Source organism: Carassius auratus, chromosome 19, assembly GCF_003368295.1.
Source record: "Carassius auratus strain Wakin chromosome 19, ASM336829v1, whole genome shotgun sequence".
Classification (NCBI taxonomy): domain Eukaryota; kingdom Metazoa; phylum Chordata; class Actinopteri; order Cypriniformes; family Cyprinidae; genus Carassius; species Carassius auratus.
Genome location: NC_039261.1, coordinates 22,820,598 through 22,845,034, shown reverse-complemented (window position 1 = coordinate 22,845,034; position 24,437 = coordinate 22,820,598). Strand labels below are relative to the sequence as shown.

The window sequence follows — 24,437 nt, the reverse complement described above, 5'->3', positions numbered from 1 at the left end:
AATAAAGCTATGTAAACACTTACAAAAATGTTTAAGTATTTTTACAACACTGTAAGTGTGACCCATCAGGAAATAAAAAGTTTGACACACTTGTGGTCTTCATCTTGTTAGGTATTTAAGCAGGGATTGTACTGACACTAATTTAGAGCTGGAGCTCCCCACTCCATGCACTTGTCTAAAGTTAAAGTGTGTGCTTGGGATGTGAGGGTTCTATAGGTGGTTTGTGCCAAATTCGCCAGAATAGCAGAACCGTTAACATGATTGTAGAAGAAGGGGGTACGCTACAGTATGTGTGGTCTGATGACTGTAGCAAGGCATATGACCAGATTAAGCACCAGTGTAACAATATACAAACTTCATCATCACGGGAAGAAGAAGGCGGGAACCGGTGGACATTCAAATAAAGACTTTAATAATTAAATAAACACAAAACAGCATGACAGCCCCTCGCAGATGACTGCCGCACACAAACAAAAGCAAAACACAAAATAAATACCAGCCGGTCCTCTCTCATCCTTCACTGCAGTCGCTCCTCTTTTATATCCTTCCAATCTCCTCCATGGGACTCGAGACCGGTGAGTGTCGCAGGTGTCACTCATTTCCAATCACTCCTAGCTCCGTTCCCATGGCTCTCAGCCCCGCCCCACTCATCACAATTATATTAATTCATTACACACAGAGTGATATAATTCAAATTTTTATTTCTTTTAATTTTGATGAATATAACTGACAACGAAGGAAAATCCCAAATTCACAGGCTGTTCACAGAGCTCTGGGTCCAAGCACATTAATAAAGAGGCGAAAGGAAGGAATAGATGTGGTAGAAAACAAAGTATACAAGCAATAGGGATAACCGCAGCCAGGAGAGGATTGTGAAACAAAACCCTTTTAAAAATGTGGGGGAGATTCACAAAGAGTGGACTGCAGCTTCAAGAACCGCTACACACAGACGTATGCAAGACATGGGTTTCAGCTGTTCCATTCCTTGTGTCAAGCCACTCTTGAACAACAGACAGTGTCAGAAGCATCTAAACACAAAAAGGACTGGACTGCTGCTGTGTGATCCAAAGTTATGTTCTCTGATGAAAGTCAGTTTTGCATTTCCTTTGGAAATCAGGGTCCCGGAGTCTGGAGGAAAAGAGGAGAGGCACACAATCCATGTTGCTTGAGGTCGAGTGTAAAGTTTCCACAGTCAGTGATGGGTTGGGGTGCCATGTCATCTGCTGATGTTGGTCCACTTTGTTTTCTGAGGTCCAAGGTCAATGCAGCCGTATACCAAGAAGTTTTAGAGCACTCCATGCTTCCTGCTGCTGACCAACTTTATGGAGATGCAGATTTCATCTTACAACAGGACTTGGCACCTGCACACAGTGCCAAAACTACCAGTACCTGGTTTAAGGACCATGGTATCCCTGTTCTTAAATGAAGTCGATTCTCTTGCTTCTCTATCTGATGTAAATCATCAATTTAAAATAGTCATTATCCTCTAATTAATCATTTTCCAAATTTGTCTTTTAAGTGTACTGAACTTTAGACTAGTAACATATGTGATTTATCTTCATCATTTCACTTTCGAGTCATGTCATCCTCCAGTGGTCCACTGACTGAGGAGCTTCAGTGCTCTATATGTCTGGATGTGTTCACTGATCCAGTCAGCACTCCATGTGGACACAACTTCTGCAAGACCTGTCTGAATAAGTGGGACAACAGTCAGACCTGCAGCTGTCCATAGTGTAAATATACATTCAAGCAAAGACCTGATCTCAAGATTAATACCACACTCAGAGAGATCGTAGATCACTATGAACAGAAAAGTCCTGTGGATAAACCTGAAGTTCTGTGTGATTTCTGTGAGGAAAGAAAGCTGAAAGCCCTGAATCATGTCTGGTGTGTCAGAGCTCTTACTGTGAAACTCACCTGGAGCCTCATTTAAGAGTGGCAGGTTTAAAGAAACACAAACTGATGGATCCTGTGAGAAATCTGGAGGACTATATATGTCAGAAACATGAGAGACCTCTGGAGCTGTTCTGCAGAGATGATCAGACGAGTGTGTGTTCAATGTGCACTGCGACAGACCACAAGAACCACCACACTGTTCCTCTAGAGTCTAGAAGAAGAGAGTCAAGAGAAGAAGGTAGGAATTATTTACAAAACGGCTTTTAAAAGCCTAATTTGATTGATCGTATAAAATAAAAAGTGTAATTGTCAAAGATATTGTACGTTTTCAGTAAATCTATTTTCAAAAGCATGTCTGTGTTTTATTTTCTATAGACTCAACTGATGAAGGCACAGAAAGATGTGCAGCAGATGATCCAGGACAGAATTCAGAAGATTCAAGACATCAGACACTCAGCAGAAGCCAGAAAAGTGAGTTTGAAATATTTGTATTAATTTTAAACATTAGTTTGCTCTCTCCCTGTCTGTGTTTGTTCCAGACAGAATGTCAGTCTGTGTTAGTAGTGGGGAAAAGTTTTTAAAGTGATTCTTTCTACAGGATACATCCTTACACCGGAGGATGACGACAAGTGCTTTATTTTGATTCATTCAAGACAAGTCACTTATTTAGATTAATTAGCTCAATTGACTTGGGCCAGTTATTCAAAAGTAATCTGATTGGATTTTGCCCATTGGATTGGATCAGATCTTCATAATGGGATGTTCAAAATAAAAAAAGGATCCTGAATTCGGATTAGATCACAAAATCCAATCTTGGTTTTGATCTGGATTTAACCCTCAGTATGTTGTTTAAAACCTTTTAGTAAGATTGGGATTCTTTTGATCCAAGAAAAACTGGATTATTCTCATTCCAGCAGAAGGCTGGATTTCAGGAACAAAAAAGTAATACAACTTTAAAACGAATCAAAAAATACACCATTTGTAACATGTAATATATCCCCAAACAGCTGTGAATATCCAACAAAAATATATTTCATTAAAGTTTTTTTTTTTTTTAAATCACTGATTGTAAATTACATTGGTACAATCATCAGAGATGGACCAGTCAGAAGTAGTTATTTGTGTAAATGCAATGCATCACCATCACCATGTCCCATTAGGGGCTTCATAGAGCACTAGTAATCCGGATTTTTGGAAATTTGAAAAAGTGTGTATATGGATCAGGGTTATCCAATCCAATTTTGCTTTGAAAAACAAAGCTCAAAAGGAGGAGTACCTGATCCTGGATTGCAAATCATGGTATTTCCAAATCCAGATCATTCTGATCCAGATTAAACTTTTTGAACAACTGGCACCTGGTTTGTTGAATTGTAGTATGATAGTGAAATCACACTGTTGGTATGAAGTTACTTAAGTGATTCATTCAAAAATAGAGAATAGTGTTTGAAACTGGTTCATCTGAGCAAATACAGACATATTAAATGGCTATAATTTGTCTTAAATATAATTTTCTCAAATTTTTATAGCCACATCACACTGGTAATTGTACTGTTTTGTAAATATCAACATCACTGTAATTACCTGATGATATTAAAGAGATTTTACCTAGTAACTCCTAATCAAAACACATGATTTGACAAATCATTCTGTGCAAATGGACATGGTTTAATACTTTACTTGAGGGACTTTGAAGACCCCCTAAAAACACTGAAGTATAAGCAAAAGTATCACTGGTTCTTGCCTTAGAGATTTTATACTGAAGTGCTGGAGATGATGGAGGAGCAGCAGAAAGCAGCAGAGAAACAGGAGCAAGAGCTCATTAAAGATCTGAAGCAGGAGATCACTGAGCTAAAGATGAGAAACACTGAGCTAGAGCAGCTCTCACACACTGAAGATCACCTCCACCTCCTACAGGTCAGTGAACATCTCTCTGTTCAATGATAATGCAGTATATGACACCAGAACACTCCCAATGCTGAAGGATTTATCCTTTCTCCTGTTGTAGATTTCCTCATCCCTGCGCAGTCTTAAAAACACCAGGAACTGGCCTGAGATCAGTGTGAAGACTCATGAGAATCTGAAGACTCTGAGGAGAGCTCTGACTCAACTGCAGGAAACTCTAGATGAGAAACTTGCTCAAACGGGTACATCTATAAATACATCAGTCTGATATAAAAAAACATGTTGTTGTACACAGTTCTTTAAACGTAACCTTTAAGCTTTTGTATAATTTCACACATAAAACATTTAAAATATCTTGAGATGTGTTATTTTCATATGTGTCTACAGAGCTGAAGTGCATGCGGCAATATGCAGGTACAGTGTGTGCTGTCTGAACTACAGTAGATTACATTCATATACAGCTTCATACTGCACAGCGATTTGATTGAAAATGGATTCATGTGTAATGTGTGTATTGTCTGTGTAAGTTGTGATTCATATTCCACGTTTCCTCAGTGGATGTGACTCTGGATCCTGATACAGCTCATCCAATCCTCATCCTTTCCAAAGATGGAAAACAAGTGAGATGTGGAGATATTTGGCAGAAACTCCCAGACAACCGAAAGAGATATGATAATTATACAAATGTTCTAGGAACAGAGGGATTCTCAAGAAAATTTTATTTTGAGGTGCAGATGAAGGAAAAGACTAGATGGGAGTTAGGAGTGGCCAGAGAATCTGTTACCAGGAAGGGAAAGATCACACTGAATCCCAGTAATGGATACTGGACTGTGTGGCTGAAGAATGGCTATGAATATGCAGCTCTCTCTGATCCTCCCGTTTCTCTGTTTGTGAAAGTGAAGCCGCAGCGGATCGGTGTGTTTGTGGATTATGAGGAGGGTCTGGTCTCTTTTTATGATGTGGAGTCCAGCTCTCATATCTACTCTTACACTGGTCAGTCTTTCACTGACAAACTCTATCCATACTTTAGCCCAGATCTAAACACGGAAGGGAAAAACTCAAGCCCACTGATCATCACACCTGTCAGTAAATTAATTTACTCCTCTATGAAGTTTAAGATTAAATGAATGTTTTTCTTTTTACATAGAGGTTCTTAAAACACTATCAATTTGTTACTTCTCGAAGGATGGCATGGCCTTATGCCTCTGAAGTTTGTGAAACTCTTTTCTAAAAGAAGAGTTGTGTTGCTGTCATTCTCTTTCTGCTGGTCCAAAACTGTGACTTTTTTTGGAACACCAAATAAGCATTTTCGTCCCTATTGTGATGTGTATCCATGTGAAACAGCTTATATAGAAAAAGAAAAAAATGTACAGCAGGACTTGATTTTTTCCATTTTGGGAATTGGATCTTTGTTTGCTGTTGCTGTGATCTTATTTGGTGACAGGTTGCTAGAGGTCATTGACCGCCCTCAATTACAAGGGCACATGCATTAAAAAAATATGTGCAAAATATATAATTTTTTATAAATATTTACTGCAATATATTATATAAATTTTTTTCTTGCATTTTGATTTTGTGTTGATGTTAATCATGTATATCAATAACTGTGATGCTTTCGAATCTGAATATATTACGATATTCACTGTTAAGGGTAACAACTCATTACAAGTAACCCGAGTTACATCAGATACATTACAAGTAACTAGTATCGGATTACTTTTTAATTTACCAGGAAACACTTGAACCACTGAACTGTTGAGTATAGATTGAGCAAGACATTTTTAACAGTACTTCTAAACTTGAGTGGTTGGTGTGGACAAATAAACTAAAAGACTGGCCATTATGGTGAGGGAGACTAGATGCCAATACACAGCCTGGTGGCCAATCTTCACTCATTTGACATTCCATCAGTAAGAGCAGAGTGTGATGGTTTAGTTAGCAGAGCAGTTACAGAAAATATTGCAATCCACTCAACTGTTGGTGCACATCCAGTGTTACTATGACGCAAGTCTTTGTGAAGTATCGAGAGACACAGTATCCTTTTTTTTTTTTTTGTGGATCACAAAAGACGTTTTGAAATTTATACAAATATTTCTTCTTTGGTTCACTTGTATAAGCTATATACACAAGCAACTGAGATAAAGCTGATAGAAACATCAGGCTCGGTACAAAAAAAGGCACACATTAACACACATGCTGGAGTTCAGTGAGAGATTCAAAGAAAGTGACAATAACTTGGCCAACAACAATATGGATACCTGAAACATTCAACCTCTAAAGAACAGAATATTTATTGCCTTTTAAAGATCCCTGTGGACACATCTGATACTCACTGGTAAGTTTAAGAAATATAAGCAAGATTGTCCCCAACAGGCCCTGAATCCCCAAAACGTTCTTATCGATAAGTAGTTCTTAACCTATTCCTTAACCTCTCTCTTAACGTTAGGGCACGATTCCCGACACGTTTGTAGGCTAAGTATATCTTCTGTAAGTCACACTTTCGTAAGGTTGGTCTGGACCATTGGTAAGCTCTCTCTTAGTGTTGTTTGAGCTCAAGACGCTAGTCGGCGCCACTGTGCAGCAGTATTTAGAAATCAACGCAGCACAGTACAAGTATACAACTATGGTATGTTGACAATGTTGTGGCTCAACAATGATTGTATGTTATGGACATTTTAAGACTAATAGTAAAATATGTTCGCAATGGATACAGGCCTATTTATGAAGTTGACTTTATGTCGTATCAGAACTAATATGGTGGTAATTAGCCTAGGCTATTTTGTAATGTTACTGAAGCATTTAAATTGGCAATCACTTTTGATAATTAAAATCTGGCAAACAATTTGGCTCTAAATGGCTAAGATCTATAAATGGGTAAGCATGGTGGTGTCCAGTAAGTGACCAACAATGGCAGCGACCCAACGTGTCCTTGTATTGAATCAAAGACGATGCAGGCCATTGCTGGCATCCCCAGAGTCTTGGGCCTGGTGAATGGCACACTCATCCCTATCGCCAATCCATCAGTGATTGATCAGGCGTACATATCACGAAAGGGATATGCAGCCATAAACGTGCAGGTTATAGTGGACCATAGGGGTGTGATCTATGACCTGGTGGCAAGGTCCAGCAAAACTTCAATTTCCTCTGACGAGAAGCTTGGTGCCTTTTTTTTTTACATTGCTTCCCCACCATATTCTGTATCTAACTCGCTCTCTCTCTGTTTATTGTAGATAGGTTGCGTTTTATTGAAAACATTAACCAATGGCAATCAATACCGCATTAAACAGTAGTAACTGCAGCTGCTCGCCAATCAATTCTGATTGTAAAGTACCTTACCATTAATATAAAAGTGTATTACATACTTTTTTAGAAGTCGTTAAACCCATGTCAAGAAGCGGCTGAAGTCGCACAAACGGGATAAGGAGGGTGGATGATTAGAGAGGGATACCCGGTTCATCTACCCATCACAACATATCGTGTGAACATATTACTGACCATTTAATCATTTAATTTATAGTCCATATTTTACTGATAACTTAAACTATGTTAAAATAAATGTTACTGGAATAAACTAATGTCTTTGTTGTCAAAAATGTATATTATATGATCTCATTACATTGCCACCAGCCAATCGCTGCAATGGTTTTGAGCATCAATACATAACCCCTTTTAAACCAATCCATGAACATGCAGTTATCTCAGGCAGCATTTATCCTAATGAGTGGTCTGAGGCTCTATAGGCCATTGAGTGATACATAAACGAGTAAAAGTACTTTAAAACCAATCCTAATGACCCAAGGACTGGTGTGATATGCTCAGATTTTCAGGTTGTAGACAGAATCCTGGCAGCAGTTTTCTGGATGAAGGTAAGGCCCTTGAGGAGACCATTACAGTAGTCCACCCTGCTGGTGACAAAGGCATGAACAGGTTTTTCCAAGTCTTGACAGGAAACAAAACAACTATTTTTTGCAATGTTTTTGAGATGATATTATGCTGATTTAGTTACTGCTTTGTCATGACTACTGACAGTTCAATCACACCCAGATTCTTGACTTGATTTTTAGTTGTTTGACCCCTAGAGTCAACGTATGAATTTAACATGAGAACGTCATCTCAAAAAATAAATAAATAAATAAAAAAAATGCAATGACTTCAGTTTTTCATTGAATGAAAGCATGACAACTAACAATATATATATATATATAAATATATATATATATATATATATATATATATATATATATATCATAAAAAGCCGATGAAAGTTGTACCTTTCTTTAGTGAATATATTTTCTAGCTAACTTAACTAAAATTATTTTTCATTGTGTTTATTTCAAATTTGTCAAATTAATTATGAATAATGATGCCTGTACCCCTAATTGGATCAAGATTTGAATGCATGGTTTGTGTTTTCACACATGGTTTGAGTATGTATTGCTGTATTTAACACATGATGGACTTGGTGGTTACAATGATTAGTTCAGATGGTTTTAACAGAAACATTAGGAGAAATGTTCCATCTGATAAGGATTAGGACACAAGATGTAACCAAAACCCCAGAGTACATCGCGAATAGGACCCACAGTCTCTCCTGGGACAAACTAAGGCACAATTTTCATATTTCTATAAACAGGGTCAACTGCATCCAAGGAAAGAGTCATGAGAATGTTTTAAACTTACAACGACGGATTCATGTTTTTAAAAGGGGTTTAAAAAGATTGTTTCTGCTTTGTCATGTTTCTCATCCTCATATTTTTGTTTCTGGACCTCTTAAATAGAGTAAAATAGGCAATTTGTACTCTGAAAATGTATATAATTGTCATTGCATTATTTAACGAAATATCAATCTGAGCTGCATTTATTAAAATAGTTGAACAATAGGGTTGTCTAGTGTTTGTGGTTGTCAGATGCTAGTGGATGGTGTTATCGTGGACACCTGTGTAAACCTGAGGAGAGCTGGGCTCATAGATCCACAAAAAAAAAAAAAAAAAAAAAAAAACATCAAAACAGATGATACATTTTTTTTGCAGATGAGGAAAAAAATACAAAAATATGGAGTAAGAGAAATTAACTTAAGAGCAGGTACAAACACTTAATATGATATTTTGTATCTAAAACAATGTCATAAAGACATCCTGGAAAACCTTAATAACACAGAGCTCTCCCTGTAAGGATCACGGTCTCCTTCAGCCCATATTTTACACTGGATGTGTGTGGAAAATCTGAGAACAGGTGTGACATTGCTTTAGTATTGACCTGCTATCTCAGTACTTCACCCAAACTAGGTACTGTCTGTACTTCCTGCTCTTTGTGTTTCAATTCTTGCATCAATCATTTTAGGAAATTACATGTTCCATCATAATGTTTTTGGTGCTGCATGCCCTTGTTTGGGAAAGAAACATTTGTCAGTATTTTGGCATTTGGTAAAAGGGCAAAGAGTGCAGGAATAATAAATGTTTCACATGAGATTTAAAATCAAGCATAACCAAAAGCAATTATTAGAATTAACTTCACATGGAGGACTTGTCCATTACTGTAAGGAGACAGACAGTTCTTAGCAATGTTATGGTATGATATATGCAGAATTAAATGAACTTTTACATCTTTTTACATCAATTCAGTGTTAAAGTAAGGAGCTCCGTAAATTATGAGGTAAGAAAATATTAAGAATTAATTCCGACAACGCATTAATTAGTTAAATCCTTGCTTTAAGAATTAATTATTCAACCTGACTGAACCTCAAATGATATTTGAAATTTGTCATTTTGTTTCAAATTTTTTTGTGAAAGGGAATAGAACAGTAGGAGCAGTTTCACAAAAGGCATTCATGTGCAAAAATTCATCAAGCATCTGTAAAAATCATCAAAAATATTATTTTGAAAGGAACATAAATAGGGATTAATATGCAAATATTTAATGTGAGAGTTATTTAAAGCATACATTGGTGCAATAAAATAGTGCACTGTAAAATTCACTGTGTTTAACAAACAACATTTTTTGTCAATATGCATCATTAAATGATTCAATCCTTGAGCGTTGCATCTTGTCGAGCACAGGACTTCCCATATTAACAATCATTTGGGTCAGTGTGTGTATTTTGTTCAAATGCAAATCTTTTTGAGGAATGTTGCTGTTGGAGGAAATTTAAAGGCCTGAAGTTTATGCAAACACATGGGAAACTACTCAGATGTAAATTCAAAAGGCTAATGACAAAAACAACATCTCAGGAAACTAAGCCTTTGGCGTGTACTCATGCTTGGTTCAAATGATTTGAGTTTCTAATTTAAAGTTTAAAATTCTTCAGCCAGATCAAACATATCCTTCAATATAAGAGATTTCTTAAATCCAGATGTGGGAGAATGCAACAACAAAACATTAATGTACATCATACATTTCATGTTTAAATGATGTCAGATGTTTCATAAATGTATTTATATACACAAAGGTCTGTTATCATCTGTGGGTTATTTGGCATTGCAGCTTTTGCAGATAATCTTTTTTCCATTGGGGAAGAATCCTGCTCCGACCAGAGAGACAGAACATTCAGAGCACTTAAAACATGGCTGATGCCACTGACGCTCCTCAAACGAGATGTACTTCCCTTCTCCAAAACCTGAGGAAAAGATTTAGAGCTGTTATATTTTGTTGAATGGTCTCCACAATCTCTAAAACAACAAGTTTACTCACCCCCCGAGGCATCCTAGGTGTATATGACTTTCTTTTTTCGAAAGAACCCAGTAAGAGTTATATATAAAAAAAAAACTTTAATCTTTAAAGATCTATCATTACAGTCAGCAGGTGTTGCAGTGCTTCAGTCCAAAAGAAGTGTAAAAGAGCACTCTTCCATTAAAAAAAAAGGTGTTTCACAAAGGCCTCCTGTAGTAAATCGATGCATTACTCTAAGAAAAATATCCATATTTCAAACGTAATAATCACTTTAATCAAGCTTTCTCCATCAGATGTACACAGAAGCAACTCCAGGAGCATGATGTATGAAGTCTGTGCTGAGCATGTGCTGGTGAGTCTCGTGAAAACCAATGTTCATTTACAGAATCAAAATAAGCAATGTTTCCTTACTTTAGCAAAGGAAAACCAGGCTCCTCTTAGCTTGTATTGAAATCCTTTGACACTAATTAGATATTTTTTTGTTTTGATTTCTCCACTTCATTTCCATGAGTGGAACATGTGCAAAGCTGACCTCATACGTAATTCCCCCGGAACTGCTTTGTTTACAACTATGAGCGCAAACTAGATTCAATTGATTATTATGTTTTGAATATGGATGCTTATCTTATAAAAATGCATCGATTTGCTACAGGAGGCCTTTGTTCACCCCCCGGAGCAGTATGAGACACTTTTTTTTTATGGACTGTTTTTTGGACTGAAGCAATGCAACACCTGCTGAATGCAATGAAACAGCTTGAAAGATCAAAGATGATTTTCAATATAACTCTGAATGGATTCGTCTGAAAGAAGAAAGTCATATACACCTAGGATGCCTTGGGGGTGAGTAAAACACCCAATTTATATATTTTTTTTCTGAAGTCAAATAGCTTTGTTTGACTACTTTTAATTTTTTAGTTCATCTACAGTTTTTTTGTTACTATTGGAGCTTGACAGCCCCAGTCCCCATTCACTTTCATTGTGCAAAACAGCAGTGTGACCATTTTGCATATCATTTCCTTTCGTGTTCTACAGAAAATAGTCTGGTATAAAATAAGGGTAAGTAAATAAAAAATCTCTTTAATGGCAAACAAAACTTTTTCTGAACTTGCTTTGAGGTTAATATGACTTCAAGATATTAAAATGCATAAACAGTCTAGATATCTGACCCCATCTTGACTCATAGTTCACAACCCAGTGGATTTAGACTCTTGAGTTCCCAACAAACAAGCAAAACAATTTCAGACTGATTCAACATTGTGAAGGAATGAATCATCTGCTTTCAAACCCATGACCCTGTTTATGTTACAACTGTCATTTGTTTCTGACAAAGCGTTTCTGTTAGCAGCTGTAGAGACTGGTAATAAACAGCAGACTTGTTACGAGGAACACACACTGACCTGTGATGGGTTTGTCGCAGCCAGAGCATTTTTGGCCGTACAGGTTGCTGAAGCACTTCACACAATATGGATCTTCACCCTGTGCTGTGAAAGGCTGTCCGGCAAGCTGCACTTTACAAACCGTACACAGGAGACACTCTTTATGCCAGAGCTCGTCTCTATATGTAACACCACCCTGAACCAAGATCTGTAAGAGACAAGACAGACAAAAACACTTTAATTCGCTGGCATACGATTTATTGATTGGAAATGGAATAAATACCAAAATTACTCCATATAAAAATGTATATTATGATATGTGGAGTTTGGACTCTTAAATATAATGGCTCCAAAAGTGCAGTGATAGAACCATTTTTTGGAAATTTTATTAAATAGTTCTTAAAATAAACTTTTTTTTATATTGTGGAGAACATTTTAATGATCTAAAAAACATTTTTCCACTATAACGAACCTTTTAGAGGGTTTTTCATGGAATCATCAGTGCCAATGAAGAACCTTTCTTGTCAGTATTGATCTCACCTGTTTGCAGTTGGCGCAGCGTGGGGCGAATCGTCTCTCGTAACAGGGCGTGCAGTAGTACTCGCCCTTATCTGGGACGAATGACTGGGCCCCGATGGGCTGCTCACAACCACAACAAACAAAGCATTCCTCGTGCCACGCGCAGCCTCCGTACTCCAACCTCTTAGAGCCTAAGAGATCGAAATCATTACATGTAAATCTAAAAAAAAAAATGTTAAACACATTGTCTACATCGAGAAGACATATTAAGCAAAGCATTTAACTGATATGAGTTCTTCAAACATTTCTTAACATGTATTTTAGTCTTATTCTCCAGTTAAAATATTTTTACATTTCTTGAAACAAGATAAATTTGAGAAAACAAGATGAACAAGAAAAAACTATTTAAAACCAAGTAAAAGAAAACAAACAACCATGTATCTCAATTTAAAAGATACTTTTGCAAAAAAAAAAAAAAAATAATAATAATAATATGTAGTTAATTTAGAAAATTACTAAAAGATGATTCATTAATAATTTTTTTTTATATTTTAACTTTTTAATATTAATGTTCTTGTAATTTTTCAAGTCCAGTGAAGTCATGGTTATCTAAGACAAAAAAAAAAAAAAAAAAGATAATGCACCAAACAAAATGAATAGAACTTCATTGAAAAAATATAAAATAAAAGCAAAAACAGAATATTAATTAGAAGTAACACTATAAAAATACTAACATCTAGAATAGACTCAAAAATAATTTTTTTGTTCGTTTTATTTTTTAGAGCTAAACCTCATTCCATAGCTTCCTTGTGTTTTATAGTGTTGCTTAATTGCACAATCAGGGAATGTGCTTCTACCTGTCTGCAATAAATGTCCTCTGAAAAACAGCCTCACCTGTTTATTCACTACACAGGCTTTCCTTAAGAGTATTTACTGTGCTGTGGATGGCCGATCACTTCCGATAAGTAATTTGCAACTGCAAAGCTAAAGGTTACACATGATGTTATGCATGCCACACAACTATGCGTACATCTGGACTGCCCTAGATCTACACAAGCCTCCTGTGTGGGATTTTTGTTTGAGGCGTGCCTAAAATCGTAGGCTGGAAATGGCACAATGGCTTGTACTTCGATTAAAAATGCATGTGGAATCTGGAAATATATAAGCCGCAGATGCAACATACAGGTTTGGTGGGAAAACAGCTCACCTGATCTGTGTTTAATGACTGAGAATGGGCATGAAAATGACCCAGCGGGGGGCTGAGACAGCCGGTCTGTTTTGAATGAACGAGGGAGGAGAGATCTGTCATTTCGAGTTTGTAATTTTATCCGTTTATAACTTTCCCCGTCTCTTACTTCTCTCCAAAAAGCTCCAGAGAGAAGAGGCAGGCGGCGGAGTGTAATTATGGGTAACGTAACACCCGAGTGTTGGCGTCAGGCCTGCAGGCGTGTGCTTGAGGCTTTTCTCTCTCAGCTGAGCGTGTCTGTAATCACACTGTCACATCTCTACTGCCACACCCTGAGGCCCAATCAAAACTCATTAACTCAGTCTCTGCTTTAACAAGCAGAGTGAGAAACACTTCAACTTCATTTCCTATCTATCTATCTATCTATCTATCTATCTATCTATCTATCTATCTATCTATCTATCTATCTATCTATCTATCTATCTATCTATCTATCTATCTATCTATCTATCTATCTATCCGATTTTCAGAAGTCACATGCATTTATTTGATTAAAAACACAGTATAAATATTAATATAGTTTTTTATATTAATATAGTTTTAAATAACTTTTTTCTGTTATAATCAATTTTAAAATGTATTTTATTTCTGTGATGCAAAGCTGAATTTTCAGCATCATTACTTCAGTGTAAAATTATCCTTTAGAAATCATTCTTAATATACTGATTTGATGATCAGTAAACATTTTTATTATCAATGTTGAAAACTATGGAAGGGTATTTTCGCAACAGAATGATAATAATAAAAAAAATTAATCGCTGGATGGTGTTTTTTTTTTAAATCACAAAATTCTCACTTTTTTGCTTACAATCCCAAGTTCATATTTCACAAATCTTTTTTTTTTTTTTTTTTTTTTTTTTTTTACAGAATTGTTTGTTTATTTCATGCAGTTGCAAGTTTATAGACATTCTTGCAATTCTGAGTTTATATCTCACAAGTTTTTTTTCTTTGAATTGTTCTCAGAACTCACAGGTTTCCATTCTGAGAAAAAATTCCTAATTGCAAGATGTAAGCATGCCGTCATGGGAAAGAAATTCAGAATTGTGAAATAAAGAGTCATAATTACCTTTTTAAATTTTTTATTCCATGGAACAAACAAGCTTCCATAGAAAACAGGTGAGCTGCTTAATATTTTGGTCGAAACTGTGATTTAGTTTTTCCAGGATTCTTTGATTCAAAATGACACCATTTAATTAAAATAGAAATATTTTGAAACATTACAAATGTCTTTTCTGCCGCTTTTGGTCAGTTTAAATACGTAGTTGCAGAGTAAAACAATCTTACTGACTCTTATCTTTTAAATGCAAGTGTATATAAAACAGCATATGTATGTGTGTTTAGGAACTGTACCTGGCATCACTGTCTTCCCACAGGCCACACATTTAGTTGAAAACTCATTGCAGTAACAGTCGTTACACACCAGGGCGTCTTCCTGACAGGTGAACGGCTCGTCCGCCAGCGAACGGTCGCAGCGCGAGCAGCGGAAACAGTGTTCGTGATAATGCCTGTCCTCATAATACAGCTCCTGAACACAGACGGCACACCAACATATGCATGTCAGTTCAAACATAAATTCCATTTAATCATTAAAAGCATGCAATACTTGGTAATAATTGAATTTAGATTTGCCCTTGTGACTTTCAGGCTACTAGAACCTGTTAGTCCATAGAAATGTGCATTTTACTCCATTGAATCATCATCAAACTGTGGGTCAAAGATCACAGCACAGCTGAACAAAAGGTGAAATGTGTTGACGCAGCTGGTTGTGCAGGAAGTTGAAGAAAAACAGATCTTGCTATTGTCTTGTCATTTCCACTACCATAAAAAGGAATGGTTTGAGACCCTTACGCAATAAAAAGACATGCTTTACTACCATCCATTGATCCAAGCTCTCAAAGATCAGATGGCTATTAATACTGAACACAGAACAGAAGCTTCTCGTGTTTTACACACTCAAGGCCTTCCAGTAAACATGTGACACATCTCACAGTCTCTATCTACACCAGATCTGTTGATGTTGGTGACGGTTTGCTGTTTCTCACAGATGTTGAATCAAAACTGCTTTGGATCAAAATACATCATACTGTAATGTGATCAGATTCTTTGATACTGGAATTCATCCATTGTATTTACATGGTACGCCATGGTATAATATATTTGAAATATAAAATGGGTTTGACTAATACTGAACTGGATCAAAATTAATTAGACCCAAATGTGAATCAAATTGAAAGTGAATCAAATTGAATCACATATTATGGTATAGAAAATAGCTACATTTACATGGTACTCCAAATGTACAATAATGTACTGCATCGGATCAAATCAAATAAAACAGAATCAATTTCAAAAGTGATTCAAATTGAAACTGATTCAAATTAGATTCGATCGAATTCAAATCACAACAAAGATAACAGAATATCAGATTCAAAGAGGAATCGAACTGATTCAAACTGGATTACAAGCAAAAAGCAAAATAAATACAACTAAACTAAATCTCATCTAATTATATCAAATTCAAACAAAAATAAAAGCAAATCAAACTGAGATTCTTTGAGAGTTTTGCAAGCATACCAAAACTCTTTGTGAGACCCAACAGTCCTTCACATGTGATCGATTCACAGCAGTTCAAACTGTGTTAAACCTGTCATATAAGAAATGATGTCCTTTTAGCCAAATGACCCACAAATCATCACGTCTGCAGATGAATGATGAAGGAGGAGGAAGGAAAACACAGAAAATGAGCGAGCGAGTATTGGTATTTATGTAGTGTGTATTTCTCCCAGTGGATCTATAACTCAGACAGTGAGCGGCGCGCTGTGGCGTCTGCGGCCTGCTCTGTTTTCATTGGCCGTCTGCTTCACTGATCTGTCACGCGTGACCGTGACCAGCTGTGAGGATGCAAATCTATGACGAATGAGTCGCATCACCTGTAAATGGTGTAGTGAATTTATTCCTCTGTGTATAAACTCACTTAAGAACAATCATAAAATATATGAACAAAAACACTTAATAATTTAAGTGGACAGAAAGCAAGCATCCATCCATCCATCTATCTATCATAATGTAACAGTAAAAAAAACTTTTATGAGTCTCATAGATGCTGATCCCTGAACACTCACCCGTGAGTTGTGTTCGATGAGCTCTTTGCACTCCTGGCAGGTGTTTGCGTACAGACGGTCGTAACAGGGGACACAGTGGGGCACATTGTCCACAGGGATGTATTTCCTGTCATACAGAGACTCCTTACAGCTGTCACAGTCGAACGGCTCCGACATGACGCTCCGCTCCTCTCTGACTCATACAGCACAGTCAACAGATTGAGATGCACTTTAGTCCTAAAGCAAAACAAGATTTGAAAAAAGTTGTCACTGAGTAATTAACGGTGAGCTGTTCTAAAGAGAGACTTTACACATCAGAAAGAAATGCAGAGCAATTTATATAACCTGCTTTCAAAGATGAATCTGTTTGGATTTGTAATCAGTGGTAAATCTTTCGTAACAGTAGGCCTGAAGATTATATGACTGGAGTAAATGTAAATGAAATGGGCCTACTCTGTGTGGGTTCGAGAGAATGAAAGGAAGACGGAGAGCAAGCGAGTTTGCCAAAAGATACACTAGGGATCCGAGTCTAGTCTGCTATCGCTGATTAAAAGGATAAGACAGTCATCAGGATCCAGTGGGGAAACAAGAGGACGTTTTATTTGTGTGCTAAATATGTGATCATAAATGTGTGTGTCCTGGACAGAGCGTGAGAATAAACAGATTCCCACAGTGAAAACTCAACAAATCGCCTCTAATGCCTCTCTACAAACTGAAATGCCATTCACAATCCAATTTAACTTCTGTAATGTGATGCATTTCAGAGCAAAACTGGAAATTCAATGAGAAAATATATAAGTTGGGAAGAAGTCAATGCAAAGGCATGTAGCAACATGCTAAAACATGCATTGATGAACTATTCTGTTTAAGATCACAAGGGATTTTTTAAAAAGTGTTTTTGGATTTAATTAACAAATACACTAGTTAGATTTTAACCCGCAGTCAGTGATTTATTTCTTTTTCTCTCACATATTGAACATTTCAATTCATATGAATGTTTCAAAATGTTAAAATTCATAGTTGTGAAATAAGCAGAATAATGTACATTCATTCGGCCGTTATCACAAGAGAAGCTGCTTTCATTTAATTCCTTTTAACCTTTTATTTTGATTATTTTGGGGGGTCTCAATTTCTAATGAAGAGGGTTGAACACCTAAATGACCCATAAAAAACATACAGTATTAATTCAATATAACAAGTAAACGGCAAACTCCATAAAGTATGTCGTTTTTCTCTGCCTGTATCTCTTGTCCCACTCTTATTCCTGCTTTGCTCTGGCATTCTTTGTGGGAGTCGTTCTAATTGTAGAACATGCGGATCTAATAAGATGTAAAACTCCCCAGGGGTAAGAAAACATCAGAATTTCCTTTTATGAAAGTGATAACACGGTCTCCCCCTCTTTCACATCCTGTTCTCACCCACAAATGAGCGAACGGCCCTGTAAACTGGAAGTAGTTATGAATCACGCTCAAATTCCTTTAAAACCATATTGTTTTTGTCAAGAAATAATGATAGCAGTGCAGTGCAAGACACTGAGTGACTCTTGATATAAACAACAGAACATTTCTTAATGTTTGGACACACGGTCATATTCTTTTCCACATTTTACAATACTAGCTAAGGCAGAAAAACTAAAGCAAAAAATAACAAATGGAAATATGGGAAAACATTTGGCACAATGATAAATATAGAATATTAGAAATACTTCTTTGTCTAGATTCCAGCTCTGCTCACTCTGGACATCAACCAACCAACCACTGAACTCATCATTTGAATAGAAAAAAAAAAAAGAAAAAAAAAAAAAAATGCAAACTTAAAACACACAAACAAACAATAAATAAACAAATAAAATAAAGATTCACAAATCAGTTCTCTGTCTGGTCCAACTCATCCATAAAAAAATAATAAATAATTCTCACAGATACAGAAGGAGGAGAGACTAATTTGTAAGTGTTGCGGAATGTACAGTGTCTGCAGAAAGAAGAAGGGAATGTGGGAATCATTCCAAGTAGCCCAGTTCTCATATCATAGGTGACACTTTCCCACTACATTAACATACCGGAGTCTGTGTGTCTCGCTATATTAGACATGTGTCATATTTTAACAGACAGCGTCTCTCACAAAAGAGTGTCTGTGTGTCTGAGCTGAGCCATAGTATTACCTGGTACAATAAAAACCTGGAAAATGTAACAGACCTCTACTTTTCCTTAAATATGATTCATTAAATATGAACCGGTTGCAACCAGTCAAAGAGTGAATAGTAAAAATAAAATAATTAAAATCCGCAGGCTGGTATGCATTAACAAAAAAATCCGATTTGAACTGAATTTCAAACCAAACCACCCATACTAACATTCAATCAACAAAAACTTGTTTTTAATCACATTTCAATCCAACTCTTTTTCTTTTTAACTACCTTATCCACTAAAGATCAAACCTGATTTCATAACTTTCTCCATTACCTAAGCCTGCCATCTAAAGCTGAACCACGGTGAAAAAACTAATCAAATAAATTCCACAGCGTTCCCACGTGATTAAACCTGCCTCCACAAGGTGCAGATTAACGACTTTGCGTAACAGTAATATTTTCCGATCCACATGCACACACTTTATCAACAAGATGATCTTAGATTCATGATGCGGCCCATTCAAAACAGTACAGACTTCCAAAGACCCCTGCAATGGCAAATCCAGGAAAGGCGTCTCTGTTCTGGTTCCACCTCATATATTTCCTAAGCCGCAGCTCGCCAAAGAAACACGCTGCTAAATGGTCTGTAAAACCGAACATTAGAGCAACAAAAACTTTCTTTGAATGTGGTTTCCACAGGTATTCAGTGTACCGGAGTCCAACTTATTCAGTGCAGCATGTGTTTTGAGAAGAAAATATAATAAATCCTTAATTTTACACAAAATCACTCACACTTATTCAAGCACATAGAACATGTTGTTCAGCAACTGCAAAGGTTTCCAACTAGTGTGTGAGAAATTAACCAGCGGGTAAAGTGTATCTGTGTGCGCTCTGGTAAATATTTGTTTCCTGGGGTCTATCTGCCAAATAAGTTATTGCTATTGAACACCTGCGGGCCAAATGTCAATGGTATTAAAGCTTTGTTTCATTTCATTTTGAAGTCATTCTAAACGAATCCATCCACACATTAAATGTGTTGTTTGTGGCTTTTAAATTTAGCCCAGATTTAGAGTATACCACAAAATTGCTTAATATCCACTTGCGTGTAAACTTGTAGTTAAACTTAGCATTCCCCATATTTCTGACAGATGTTCAGTCTGTCAGTTTGTAGGTTTGGGAATAAAAGGAGTGCTTCGCTTAACAGCAGGAAAAGTGAGAATGGCAAAACTAAGAATTCTATGTAATTAAGCAAACTATAAAGATTATTATTTTTTTTATTTCTTAATAAAATATGTAAAAATACCACAGTTTAAGAGTTAGTATAGCTATTGATTCCTGTATTTCTGACAATTTTCATTGCTGAAAACGTCAGACTGGGATTTTGAGAAAGATTTGGAATGAATAACAAAAAAATGAGACAAGCAAAACAAAGAATTCTGGGAAATGAAGCACACTGTAATTAAAGCAAAACTTGCGCAGGATAAAGTGTAAATTCCAGTCTCGAGAGCCAACTTCTACTTTTTAGCAGTTTTGCATACTGTTTAATTTCACTTTAAATTGTTTTCAGGCACCCAATATGCTTTTGTCATGTAAATGAAAGGCCGAATGCATAATTTCCCCCCTTTTTAGTTGAAAGGTTGCTTGTTTTTCAGTTGTTGGTCACTTTGGATTAATGTGAATGTCTTCTGAATAAATTTAAATGAAAAACAAAGTGTTTCTATCTAAAACTATTAAAAACTGTTGAATAATATAAAAATATTATATATTATTAAAATATAATTATAAAAATAAATAAATAATACAATAAATAAATAAATAAATAAATTTATAAACTTAAAAAATATTAATTTATATGAACCTAAAAAAAAAAAAAACAGAACACATCATGAAGTTTAAGTCAATTTAAGTTAATATATTTAATAAAAATATTTAAGTAGACAAATTCAACAACAACAAAAAAAAAAGTCATATAAATAGTTGCCTTGATTTTCTAAAAGCTGTCTGGAAAAACTAATTTGTTATAACAGAGTGTGTGTGTCTGTGAGTCTAGTGCTCTTCTCTGGCATGTCTCCAGCTATTGTCTCCGTGCCCTGCACCACCCTGTGGGAATGCCACTGTGGTCAGGGCCACGGTCGGGAAGAATCTGGTGGTTTCAAAAAGGGCAAACAAAGGCATTTTTCTGCCTAAAAATGGCACATTCCACTCTCCGGGCAGAGAAAACCCAGATGGGAGTTCTTAGAAGACCAACATTTCTCCCAGTTACTCATGGAGAAAGACAAGCCAGTTTTTGGGTCAACCGAAAACATTATGTGGTCACAGCCCCCCACCTCCATTTACACCCATCCTTGCAGGATAAGAGTGGAAACTATTCCTTTTGGTGCCAAACTCACTGCACGCCTGGAAGTCACTGGTGACATCATACACTTAGATGGCGGAAAAACCGAGGCGTGCGAGTGCGCACACCGCAGTTGACTTGCGGATACAGAATGAATGCCGATGTTAACCTTAATTACTCTTTTACAAGGCATATTTACCCTGCTCCATAAACAAGCATCATGTTTACCTTACTGGCGCCTTCACCATAATGCCATGTTCCATCTATGTCTGCCATTACAATGAAACCAAATAAGGCGGTTCTTTAAAAAGGCGGCAAAGTTAGTGTTGCAGGATGTAGCAGTACAAAAATAAGCTCAAATACAAATTCTATGCAAATGTTGTTTGCAAGCATGTGGTCCCATCGTAATACTTAATGAGTTACTGTGGTGGTGATGACCTACTCTGGACTCCTAACCTTCAAATGACTGTGCCATTAAAAAAATAATTCCCCCTTGTATATCAAAGTATTCCCAATGGAAGACTTTTATGCATATTTGATTATGCACCCAATAAGAAAATATAGAAAGTTATAAGAATTTTAAAAAGTGTGGTTTTAGGCTTAATTCTTAAAATATGTTTATGTCTGTTAAATTAAATATCACCTTAAAATAATTTAATTATTTAACAATTTAAACAATTAAACAATTTTGGTTCCCATTGACATCCATTATATTTTTGGGAACCAAAACTGTTTGGTTACCAACATTCTTCAAAATATCTTCTTCCAAGACTTGGTTTTTACTGCAGAACATAAAAGAAGATATTCTGAAGAAAGCTGGTAACCATACAGTTTTGGTTCCCATTGGCTTACATTGTATTTTGGTCCATATAATGGAAGTCATTTGGGAACTAAAGGTGTTTGGTTTCCAGAATTCTTCAAAATACCTTTTTTGTGTGTGTTCTGCTGTAGAAAGTAAGTCTTAGAAGAAGATATTTTGAAGAATGTTGGATGACCAAACACTGACTTTCAATTGGACAAATAATTACAATGGAAGTCAATGGGAATCCAAACTGTTTGGTTACCAGTATTCTTCCAAATATCTTCCATTACGTTTTGCAGAAGAAAGTTAAATGGTACAGATTTGGAATGATATGGGGGTGAGTAAATGATATGAGAATTTTCATTTTGGGTGGACTATGCATTCAAATAACCTAAAAACAGAAAGATTAGGTTTGTTGTAGTTTATACTTTGAGACTAATAAATCAGTTCCTGGATAGTTCTTGTAGCATTCATCTGCAAGACAGCGCAACTTATTTATTAACACCCAGAGGAGAGACAGCAAAATAATTTCCAGAAGGTTTTAAACATCATTAATCAATGCTGATCCAGTGGTTGAAGTTACGGTAAGGTCTATAAATCCTGCTCGTAGTGGAAAGTGTTCTTCATCATTTCGACAACTGTGGCTCCATGAATCTTACTCAGAAACAGTGAGTGTCCACAAAACTGCAAGCCCTTAAATGTATGTGCACCAGCAATGAGCACCACAATTCCCTTCAGGTCAACTACAGTTTCAGAGCAGTCACTATTTTGGTGGATTAATTCTCAAAGACCAATGTTTTCAAACACTAAAGCTGATTAAGTGATCTGATCCTCACTCTTAGTTCTTTGAAGAGAAGATCATGGTCCGCAGTCGTGCAAAACAAGTTATATTTACATAGAAGTATTCATTTAAGACATGTTACTTGTAAAAAGGTACTGTGGCAGTACATTGATGATCAGAGTAAGCGTAGTGGACTTTTTTTTCTTTTTTTCACATTGTTTTAAAGCAACTTTATCATTTCTAATTGTCCACATTTAGCAGTGTAGAGCTGGTTGATTTAGGATAAAATGTACACTGTACTTTAATTTGGTAATCATTTAATAAGGTGTATTTAAATATGACTGGTATCACCACAGTGCTGTTTGTAAGTACTGGAGAGGAAATCTGGGAATGAGAAAAGACTCTAGGGACATAGAAGTGTGGACAAACTCCATCTTAATACTGGTGAAAATTGAGAGAGATATGGTGTGTGTGTGTGTGTGTGTCTGTGAGAACTGCCTGTATTCCTGATAAAAATAACTCCCTTTTCATGCTGCCTTTGTCGCCGAGCCCCTGGGGTGCCATACATGCACGACACACACACACACACACACACACACACAGTCCAGTAAAACTGTCATTGTTTTATAGAGAATGTAAACTGTACTACTTTGAGCTTATTACAAAGTAATTACTGTAGCGGAAATGAACAGCGTGAAATCAGTGCTGTTTTAACAAGTTTTTCAAACCAGAGGTTATATATATATAGAAATTAACGTCTAGTGAAAAACTTCAGTTGTAGTGAAAACATACATTTTAGTAAAAAAAAAAAAAAATTCACAAAAAAATAAAATATACAAAATGAAAAAAAGTACTTAAATGATTGAGAAATAAAATTACCATTTAAATAAATACATTGACCTCGATCATCAGTAAATACATCAAATACACCAAACACATCTCAGGCTTTCCACTGAAACTAATACATCAGGAAACGACAACAAGAGTTCCCTATAGAAGTTATTAGAAGACATGTTATTATTTAGCTTGTAAAAGTGAAGAATTCTGCTCTTTTTCTATACTACAGTAAGTAGTTGAGGTCTTACCGTGGTGTTGAAGAGTCCAGCTGATCTGGCCCTGTGCACAGTGTGTAAAGTCTGTCTGTGGTGTTACTGCAGTTTTTCCCATGAAGCACGTCACACGGAGCTGATCCTCCCACTGAGCGAGACATTTGCACTCGCAGCCCGCCCACATCTGACACACCAAACATCCAGACCTTCAGCTGCTCTGAGCCGATTCCTCAGCCAATGTCCAACATGTGAATTTAATGGAAAAACCCCCACACAGTCTTAAAGCAACACTTAGACAGATAGATACAACATTTGACAGGATTCCTGCAGGTTTCATCAAGGTAAATTTAAGACCAGGTAAGATATCTTAGGAATAAATTGAATGGAAAAATATGTTAATATGATATCTAATTGTAAATGTCTTGTATTAATAACAATTCATAGTATGCACAGATCCCCATTACTTTAACTCAAAAGCCTTTATCTAAGAATATCTAGATATGCGTATTGAGGGAAAAAAATAATAAAAGACTTGACTTTTTTTTTTTTTTGCAGTGCATGAAAAATGTTATGCCATAACTGTATGAAATTAAGATTATTTTTGCTCTGATTTAAGACATTTAAGGCCCAAAAGTC

At 36.2% G+C, this 24,437-nt stretch overlaps 1 protein-coding gene and 1 pseudogene across 1 annotated transcript; one reads left to right on the top strand and one right to left on the bottom strand.

Annotated features, from left to right (window-relative positions):
* Nucleotides 1–1,578: 1,578 nt before the first annotated feature.
* On the top strand, nucleotides 1,579–5,310 carry LOC113120289 (E3 ubiquitin-protein ligase TRIM39-like; annotated as a pseudogene).
* Nucleotides 5,311–9,690: 4,380 nt separating this feature from the next.
* On the bottom strand, nucleotides 9,691–23,983 carry LOC113119847 (four and a half LIM domains protein 3). The gene is made up of 6 exons (XM_026289533.1): nucleotides 23,838–23,983; nucleotides 16,728–16,943; nucleotides 14,956–15,130; nucleotides 12,381–12,550; nucleotides 11,862–12,048; nucleotides 9,691–10,411 (listed from the first exon to the last, which is right to left on the bottom strand). The coding sequence occupies exons 2-6, from the start codon at nucleotides 16,881–16,883 to the stop codon at nucleotides 10,263–10,265; spliced, it is 837 nt and encodes a 278-aa protein (XP_026145318.1). The 5' UTR covers nucleotides 16,884–16,943; nucleotides 23,838–23,983; the 3' UTR covers nucleotides 9,691–10,262.
* Between the last annotated feature and the right edge of the window lie 454 nt (nucleotides 23,984–24,437).

Bases quoted from the DNA above. Each gene is read 5' to 3' on its own strand.
- LOC113119847 (XM_026289533.1), bottom strand. From the start codon at position 16,883: ATGTCGGAGCCGTTCGACTGTGACAGCTGTAAGGAGTCTCTGTATGAC. The intron at 12,551-14,955 runs GTACAGTTCCTA...TCGATCTCTTAG, and splicing joins TGGGAAGACAGTGATGCCAG to GCTCTAAGAGGTTGGAGTAC. The intron at 12,049-12,380 runs GTGAGATCAATA...TGTCTCTTACAG, and splicing joins GCTGCGCCAACTGCAAACAG to ATCTTGGTTCAGGGTGGTGT.